The sequence below is a fragment of the Penicillium griseofulvum genome (assembly GCF_001561935.1).
Source record: "Penicillium griseofulvum strain PG3 chromosome Unknown contig_27, whole genome shotgun sequence".
NCBI classification, from domain to species: Eukaryota; Fungi; Ascomycota; class Eurotiomycetes; order Eurotiales; family Aspergillaceae; genus Penicillium; species Penicillium griseofulvum.
This window is the reverse complement of record NW_024467486.1, coordinates 1-9,199: the sequence shown is the minus strand read 5'-3', so window position 1 is coordinate 9,199 and position 9,199 is coordinate 1. Positions and strand designations below refer to the sequence as shown.

At 48.7% G+C, this 9,199-nt stretch overlaps 2 protein-coding genes across 2 annotated transcripts; both read right to left on the bottom strand.

Moving 5' to 3' along the window:
* Positions 1-1,820: 1,820 nt before the first annotated feature.
* On the bottom strand, positions 1,821-3,435 carry PGRI_096050 (uncharacterized protein; the record flags this gene model as incomplete). The annotated part of the gene is made up of 3 exons (XM_040797318.1): positions 1,821-3,081; positions 3,131-3,266; positions 3,429-3,435. The coding sequence occupies 3 exons, from the start codon at positions 3,433-3,435 to the stop codon at positions 1,821-1,823; spliced, it is 1,404 nt and encodes a 467-aa protein (XP_040643654.1).
* Positions 3,436-6,409: 2,974 nt separating this feature from the next.
* Positions 6,410-8,462, bottom strand: PGRI_096040 (uncharacterized protein; the record flags this gene model as incomplete). The annotated part of the gene is made up of 5 exons (XM_040797317.1): positions 6,410-7,021; positions 7,069-7,942; positions 7,994-8,186; positions 8,240-8,390; positions 8,445-8,462. 5 exons carry the CDS (start codon positions 8,460-8,462, stop codon positions 6,410-6,412), a joined length of 1,848 nt encoding a protein of 615 aa, XP_040643653.1.
* Between the last annotated feature and the right edge of the window lie 737 nt (positions 8,463-9,199).

The window sequence follows — 9,199 nt, the reverse complement described above, 5'->3', positions numbered from 1 at the left end:
TTTGAGGGAGTTTATGATCCCTGTGTAGACCGAGCGGTCATTGACATTACCAACGCGTTTGGAGACGCCGAAGCCCAGATATAAAACTGGCTAGTTCTCTGGCCGGTCCATTCAAACTCTGTTCCTTTGTTAACCATGCAATCTATGGACAGACTCGCACTGATGATCGCTATGGCCCTGGCCACAGCCGTAGCAGCGGTGCCGAGGCCAGTTCTCAATACCCGGTCTACAATAAATGTAGTCGATTCAACAATCCTTTCGAGCACTTTCGCTGGCGAGCTTTAGATGCTCTTCATTCCTCTCCAACTCATCGCCTGGGAAAATCCCAACTGTACTAGAGATTTCGGTGTCACACAATTCATCGACTCGGTTCTGCAGGGAATATCTTCAACGCGCTGTCCCGCAGTTTCCAACTAAACCGTACATAGCTGGTCCAAGAGCAGCTAGATATACCCATAGGCAATAGCTACTCCAATAAAGCAGAATTGGCTTACGAAATTTCCTCCTATAGCAACTGTTGGAGTGGAAGTCCTACATGTCATAATACGCCCCGTTTACATGTCACCGGTTGTGGGAAACCTAGGGCTGCCCACAAATGAAAAGATAACCACGAAAGATAGTAAATGTCATTCAGTAAACGCGATGGTTATCCATATTTTGTTCTATTGAGATTATCATCCAAAAATCGTCTGCGACAAAACCATAACTAAAAGGATCCACCCTATGATAACAGACTATCCAAAAGCCAGAGCATTTATATGCCCCAGTTCCCAACAATATTCTGCACAAAGAATTGTGGATCAAACGATGCTATGGGCAGAGAGGGGTGGATGCAAGATAGAGGAATCGCGCTCCGCATGCCAGGGTCTGCTGCAATCTCCATCAGCGGCCGCAATGACAATTGAAATCGAGTTTCCCCAGCACTTCCCATGTAGCCACTCCGCGAGATGATATCACGTATCTGACCACGCGCTCTGCGTAAATTTCCTAACATCGATTCAACCCGTGGAAGAAAGAACGGATACTCTTCCACAACCTCTCCGGTCCCCGGGCTGAGCTTGCTGAGCCGGATTACTATCCAGTGCACCCGTTCAAAAAGAAAGAATGCCGACACGTAGAGTAAAATATCATCGGCGCAGGTGTCTGGGGATAACGGATCTGGCCCAGTCCAGCTAAAGGGGCACTCGCTCTCATGGTTAGGGTATAAAATGCAGTCGATAACGCGAGGCCTCTCGGCCTTACTCTTTGCATACTGTGATATGCTACACGATGGATCGAATTCAGTTTCACCACTTGATTCACCTCGTTTCTTTCCCGGACCATACTTCAAAACACGCTAGTCCTCATACGCTTTAGCATATTCTAAAATATCGACATGTATTGTAAGGGCGATAAAATGAAAGATAGTGTCATAACTTGCTGGAAATACCTATACCTAAAATACTGGACATCTCATTGCTCTCTCTCAAGTGACTTCAACCAAACTCCATCGACTACTTTGAATTACTATCATTCTATTTTTGGGGCTTTTTATCCCCTTACCGCCGCAGTATGCCAATGGCGACACCGGTGTTTACTTCACCCATTTGTATCAACGTACTTCGCGAATATTACTCGATGCATGCCCTAGATCAGATGACTCTTATATTTTGTATACTTCAACATAATCCAAATAATTTGGGCCTTATCGGATGTGATCGGCAGCTTCCATCTACCCTGGCTTGTGGAATTCCCACTCATCGTCGGCCCACTTCTTCCATCACATGCTTAATGGCAAAACCAAACTCCCATGTACCGTGAATACACTCCCCTTCCATGGGTTAGACCCTAGTATTCTCTTGGGTGAATGCTAGTAAGTTGAAACTTGCCATGGTGCGTTCATCTTCAGGCCCAAAAACCGTTTCCCGGGCCCAAGTTGCTTTCCGCGCCATCCTTTTCATATCTGGCAAATTTCCCTCCTTCCATGCATACTCTGCTCCCTCATGGAGCACCAACGCCCACCCCGGAAGTGAGCTCTGCAAAGTTGGCTTCTTCGAGGCCGCCGATTGGATAGGTGGAAAAAGTACCTTGAAATTGTCCAAGTGCTCACATTCAGCCAGAAGGATATCAATATATTTTTCAATGTATTGCTCAGTCTGCCCATTGATATCAAGCCAATTTCGTGTCGCGAGCTGTACCAGGCTGCGCATTCTGTAGAATTTAGGATCCTGAGTTACAGATATCAATGAGTATCCCAGTAAGAACTGGGCATCTTCCTCAAAGTGATCACCCGAACTTGAGTTTCGGCCTCTCCACATCGTGGAGACCTGTCGGAGAAGCAGTGCTGGTATGCTCTCTGGGTCGAAAAAGCTCATGACAGACAGGAGATCCGCCGCTGACGGCCTAACCGCGAGAATTTGATCGAGTGAACACTGCAAAGTCTTCAAGATGGCGCTTGATTCCTCCCAATCACGATAGATATAAGCAGTTTCATAACTCAGTCGCTTGACCTTGTTACGGTCGCTCGTTTGAAAATATTCCAGGTACTCCTGCACAGGCGAGACAGACCGACGAGAATTGATATAGGCTGCAGCCTGCGTGATGGCCATGGGCATATAATTGAGTTCTTGTACAAGATTTTGGAGCTGGCCATCCTCTTCAGGTAACGGTACGCTTGATCTTTTTTGCATCAGACTCATCGCATGAAGCCCATCCATCGGCTCGATAAGAATGGCATCGTTCTCATTGATATAATTCAATGCTATTCCCTTGTTTCGCGTGGTGATAATTATTGAGCCATTTTCAGAGCTCGTAAGAGATCCCCAGAGCTGTTGGTAGCCATCGTCCGTTGGTAAGGCTTCACTAACCACGTTATCCAAAACCAGGACCCATTTTCCGTTTTCTTGTTTGTTAAGCCAATTGATCACAAGTTCAAATACATTCGCTTCGGGATATTGACGACCATGGATCTTAAGTCGTTCAGCAATTTCAGAGAACCCGTCTTTAAGGCGATCTGCGCTGCGCGCTGAGGTCCAGAGAAACCACGTCTCCGGCGAATTCTCACGGGTACGAAAAGAGAGCTCCACTGCCAATTTAGTTTTTCTTTCCATGTTAGCAATCGACATTTTGCGGGGAGGAATTTCCAGCCTACCCTACACCTAGACCAACAAGAGCTATGCGAGACCCTGGCGACAAGGATTTTTCCTGATTCTCTTCGAGCTTGCCACAATCCTCAAAGTCCAAGTCTCGACCGAAGGGAACCATTGACAACGGCTCTGGTGTGGTTTCTGGCAGTTATTAGTCAATATGTTATATCTAAGGGGTGGGTTTGGGGCGAACCTATGGGAATCTCTGATGCCTTAACAATAATTGAAGATCGAGGGGATAGTATCCGGTGCACAGGTTCGATGTTGAACTGAGCGCCATATGGGTCCAATTCATCTGCAAACCCTTCATTCTTGGCAATATTCCGGAGCTCCGTAAGCTTTTGACAGTAATGACAGAACCTGGCCTCCACGCTTGACCTATGTGCCTCTTTTCTAACCAATCTTTCTCAAAATTCGTGAAGCATTCCTCTCCATGTTCTTTGTGATAAGACCAAATTTTCAAGATCGTATATTTTCTCTCATTTGCAGTTGCTGTCGGATGGACGAGCTGGTAACGATGATATAATGCCGGTAGTCTTAGTGTAGCAGCGTCCCGTTTGGCGCGATCGAGCAACTTTTGACGAATAGCGGTAAAATCAATTCCATTTTGCACGAGTGCGGTCATATTGACTGACGTCCTTAGGAGGCTGTGGGTGAGTTGAAGATACGGAGGGGCTTCATGATTGTTTTAAGGTGTGGTGAAATCACGTGCCGCAGCCATAGGACCACCAAGCTCCCAGGAACGACTGTTATCCCGAAGGATTTGCAGGGTTTGCACCTCCTCGGTGGCCTCAGGCCGCACTCCCTCAGGAGTGCCTGAGGCCGGGTGAGCAAATAAGTGGTAATCACAACGAGAATGTGGGGGTTTCTATTGGTTGAGAAGCGAGAGCTTGTCGGGATTATGTAATATCCGCACATACGTAGCTAGTACTATCCAATAGAAACCATGCGATCCTTACAGAATCTCACGACGAAGGCTACCAAGTCACGTGCATTTCCTAGTATTTAGTATATCCCGGACTTTTCTAGTCTTTTCACGTACTCACCAAGCAGAAGGATGAATAAAGGTGAGCAGATAGAGTCTCGCCCTATCCACACTCGGCGATCGACCACCGCCCCTGCGAAACCTTTCCTCTATCGGCGTCTAGACTTCTCTTCGGAACCAAGACTCCCTCTCTCAAAGTAACCTGCTTGCCTTGTTTGCCTTCTTTTGCAGGATGAACATTCTAGAAGCTCGAAGCCATCGAGCGTAATATGAAAGCAAATATGATTGGAATACCGCCAAGGAAAGGATTCAGGGGTATAGTAATTGTAACAGGAATAGCGTGTTACAAAAGATGGTTCGAGAAAGAATCTCCGTGTACAAGTGGTGAATCTGATTTCGATCCATCCTGTAATAGGTTGGATTGAACTGAGAGTGCTGCGATTGGCTGCGAGACAAGGTGGTGGTGTCGGTATATTCGGCGATTCTCTCCAGATTGACTCAAGGTCTAGATCCAAATCGAAGTCTGAAGGTTTTTGTCAGCGCCAACACTAGTCATCGAAGATATTTCAACCAATCAAGTTGATCAAGTTGCCCCATTCTTTCTGTGCAGCACGAGAGATTGCACGACAAAAGGCGGTTTGCGAAAAAAAGGTAGGCTTGGAGAGTGAGAAAATCTCTGTGATTTCATTAGGGATTTATATGTATAGGCCAGAATGACTGGCAGCAAGTACTGGGGGGATGGGGGGGGGCAGGGTGTTTGTAAACAGAGAAAAAACCAAACAAAACCCAGATATTTGGCCATATTGAACAAAAGTCATCGTGTGCCAGTGATTGGTTGTTCTTGATTCACGCAGATGCAGACGGTGATTTATTTGTGTTCTTCTGTTGAAAGTACATTCATTAGTAGTAGGCTGCCTATGGAACGCCCCACCCATATTCCACCCCGTTGAACTATCCTTTCCGACCCGTTCATTGCCTGCCTTTCCTGTTCAACGCAAGAACCACGAGGCCTGTTTATCACTCTGCCTACCAATACAATCCCAGCCATAGCCAGGTCAAGCGTGCCGGTCTCATTTCGCTCGAGCAAAAACTCACTGCACCTCATTTATATGACAATAGCGTCTATCACTATTCTGCAATGTTCCGAGAATACCCTGATGTATAGAGTCGAAGGCCTGACGACGATCCCACAGCAGCAGCTCCTGGTTATTACAGCATTCTTGGAGCTTCTCATTCTCTCCCACCAGCCATTGGTTGGAGTCTTGTAGGAGACGACGTTCCTCTTCCAAGCGTATTTTGCCGGCAGACTTGATCATGTAACACTCCCACAGGCACAAATATAGGTCCAGGAGGTCAACAGCGGAGGATGCTAAAGCGGGTTTCTTTTGCAGGATTTGGGTTAAATCACTGGTTAGGGAACAGGCCGCACCCATCGAGGTTGTCTGTTATTTGGTTAGAGCCGATCAAATACGGACCAGGTGAAACCTAACCTTCATCTCACCCGGTGGCATTTGTTTCGAAGAGTTTGTCACTTGTTTGGTGCTGCCTGGGGTCCCAACTGGCTTCTCATAAGAATCTGGTGATTCTCGCTTTCTTTTGTTGGCCCGTCCCGAAGGAGAGTGGGAAGCAGGAGTGTCCATTGGGTTGGAGGGATTCAAAGCTCCTCTAGATTCAGATAGAGGAGGACAGAGAGTTGAAGATAGTCAATCTAAGTCGAGGAAATATTTTTTTATATATTATATGCCAATCTACCGCATCACGCTAAATTGGTTTTTTCTTAGGGAGATAAAAAAAACCCGCAATGAACTGTTCTAATATTGCACCCGGCTCACCTAAAGGATGCCTTACTGAGGGCGCTGTTTGAACTGTCGGTTATACCTAATCGTGCTCATCTAACTGAGGGCCGGCAAAAAACTGCGGGCGCGCGCAGGCACAGGTAAACATTTCGCTGGGCCGGCTCAATTGTACGGATTAGAGACAAAGCCGCGAAGAATGTATAATATAAATGGGAAAAAGGTCGACTTCGTGGCTGCGAAATGACCAATCAAAATCATCTCTGTTGGATTTGCTTGGAAAATTGTCTAGACGCACCTAATATGTTTATGCGTGGTTTGGCTTACGGCAGGCTACACAATCACGGTCCGACTTCAAAGATATGAATTCTAGATATCAAAGCTAGTAAGAGATAATAATGATATGTGGCTGAGCCATTTACCCAAGTTCGGTACTTGAAATATTTGCGTCGCGAGGCAGTCTGCCGCGAAGAACAGCGAAAAGACCCAAGACCGGACAAACAGGCCTACGGCTCATACGGTGACTCTATCAATCCGCCTCCTGGACATGCGGACAGAAACCGAGCTCCGTCCACCGAAACACCATCCCAAATCGAAGGATCAGCCGTATCTGCCGGACAGAAAGGTAGCCGCGTCGTATCGTCGCACGTGACGCCGGCGAGACCCTTGCCGTCACTCTCCCACGCAGGATAAGAACGTCGCATCAAAAACTGCTGCCCCCTATACTGATCACCGCGAGAGAAGTCGCCGAACGCAAGGACCTGCAGAGCCGGCAGTCCACCTGGGCCAAACGCCCATTCGGCAAATGACACAAAATCCTCGGCCTCTGCTATTGCTGCAGATGACTCGAGCACTGCCTCCTGAAAATCCATACACTCGAGGGGCGACCTATCATAGTACGCGTTGAGAATACTATCATAGTCATTATTATCGCTGGAGACATCCTGGTCCACGGGACCCCAGCGCGAACGAGGGTCCCGTGAATACGGTTTGCGCGTTTCATGGAGGAAGGTGACAATCTCTCGTTGAATATCTCGATGGATTCCCTCGGGACCGCTAAACCGCAAATGTAAAAGCCGAAGCTGGGAATGCTCCGCCGTGGGTCGAAGGCACCGCCGCTGTCTTGATTAGCATGCACACGTTCGCTGGGCTGACAAAGACTTACAGTGGCAGATGGTCTTGCACACAGTGCCAAAGCAGTCACCTGGCCCAGATCCACAATGGTTGACAAATTTGCAATCCACACGGGCGACACATCCCGATCATCCTCAAACAAACCTTCCTCGTCGATGGGGGCGAGTTGGCGCTCATGGTAGACAAGGCTTTTCAACGTGGTTTGGTGGTGTTTTATGGCGTCCTGGATGCGAGACTCCGACGCCGGAAAATTGGACAACCTCAGATGCAGATGCTGCAGCCCACGAAACGAACGCAGGAACCGCACAACCGAAGAGAGGCTACGCCCCTCGCCCGTTTCGTGCAGTAGGAAATCAAAAGAGGTTTCAAAGTGCTCGAGTTGCAGCGGCTTTTGGGACCGAGACAGCAACTGCAAGAGACACAGCTGATTCGGGCAGTCCCGCAGCGTAAGCGCTCGTAGGGAGCAGAATATTGAACTGTTCTCCGATGAAAGATCCGGGGGAAGGGTCACCTTCGACAGTGCTAGGGTTGACAGGGTCGGAACAGCTGCCGGCTTTTCGACCCCTGGATACCCGACCCCAAGCTCCGGCCCTTGCAGCCCAAGGCTCTCCCAGCACAGAGCACGGGCGGAAGCGGAATAAACAAAGCCGATGGATAGGTGATCGAGATGGCTCCAATTGTGACGGATGCACTGTCGCAGCAAATCAACCTCGGTCTGATGCTGGATTCCTTCCCACTCGAAGGCCGTCAGACTCGATAGTTCGGACAGCCCTTCCAGACGGTGCCATGTCTGAGGACAGGTACCATCCGTGACGAGTGAGAGACGGGAGAGGCGTTGTTGATACCGGCTGAGATAGCCTCCCTGATCGAGAACTCCCATCGGGACACGTGTCCCAAGCCGCCATCTATTGCTGGTCAGTCACAGATCCCGAGAACGGGCACCAGCGCATACGGACTCAAAAGTGCTCAGGCTATTGGGCTTCAAATGGGTGAATACCAGCTGCAATTGATCCTTCACGTCGTCCAAAAATTGCTGATGTGGCGTCGCCTCGTCCGAAGCTCCCAATGTGGTCGGAGACTCCGTCAGCCCCGCCGCGCGAAAGATGTTGTAATATGCACATCGATTAAACCGGACGAGATGAAATGGAGCTGGATTTGCAGGTTCCTCACGTGCTGAAGATAGCCCACGGACCGGGATTGACCGAGGTGGAGAAAGAAGGAGTCGACATCCAAAACGTTCAGCGCCCACTCACTTGCTGCGTGGAATGCAATGGTACGGTAGATGTGAGGAACCAAAACTGAATATAATCTCGACGAGACTCGGCTGAGAGCGCGCAGGTGGGCGGGTGGCAGCTGGCAGGCAGTCAGAGAACGTGAATCAAACAAACCAAACACGCCAGGACTTACCCAGTCCGCGATCAGCATCAGAATCTCACACGGTTAGACCTCGCCATATTGCTTTTTCGGGTACCCCATGGGTACCCGCTAGCCCGCCAAGAACCCATGAGCCCGTATATTACGGAATAACAGACGTAATACAGATAGTAACTCATATAAAGATATGTAATATGGTATATATTACGTGTATTCAAATTTCTTGGCGGGTTTTGGGTCAAGGGTCGAATTCAACCCACGATTTTGGCGAGGTCTACACACGGTAACGTCTCCAGCATTGTACTGGGAGAGGTGACATCTGTTCACTGCATCAATGCATTCTGGACAATGAGCGACTTATGAAGCAGGGGTTTGCTGAGACTTGGAGCGCCTGGTCAAATTAACCCCAGACACTTAAACATATTTAGTTGGTATCCACGGAAGACATGTCGCACATCGCGCTGGAAGACAAGCTAGCCCACCCGGTCCCTAATAACCAGGCCCAGTGCCTTATTCGGTAACTGCTCTTGACCACAAGGCACAATCTGTTGTAGAGCGCATCTCGTAATATGTCTCGTTTCTAGCTTGGTGGGATGTTCGGCATGAGGGGCATCAAGACGCAGTGACCACAGTGTAGCCATGGTGTCCTCACCGGTACAGCTAGTAGTAGAATTCATTTACCCTGTCCCCTCGCGAACGATATGCAGGATACAACAACTATAAATCATGGATAATGTACATGTAGAGTGATCCACTTTCTGACAGGAACTTAGAGCCTCGTCACGGCC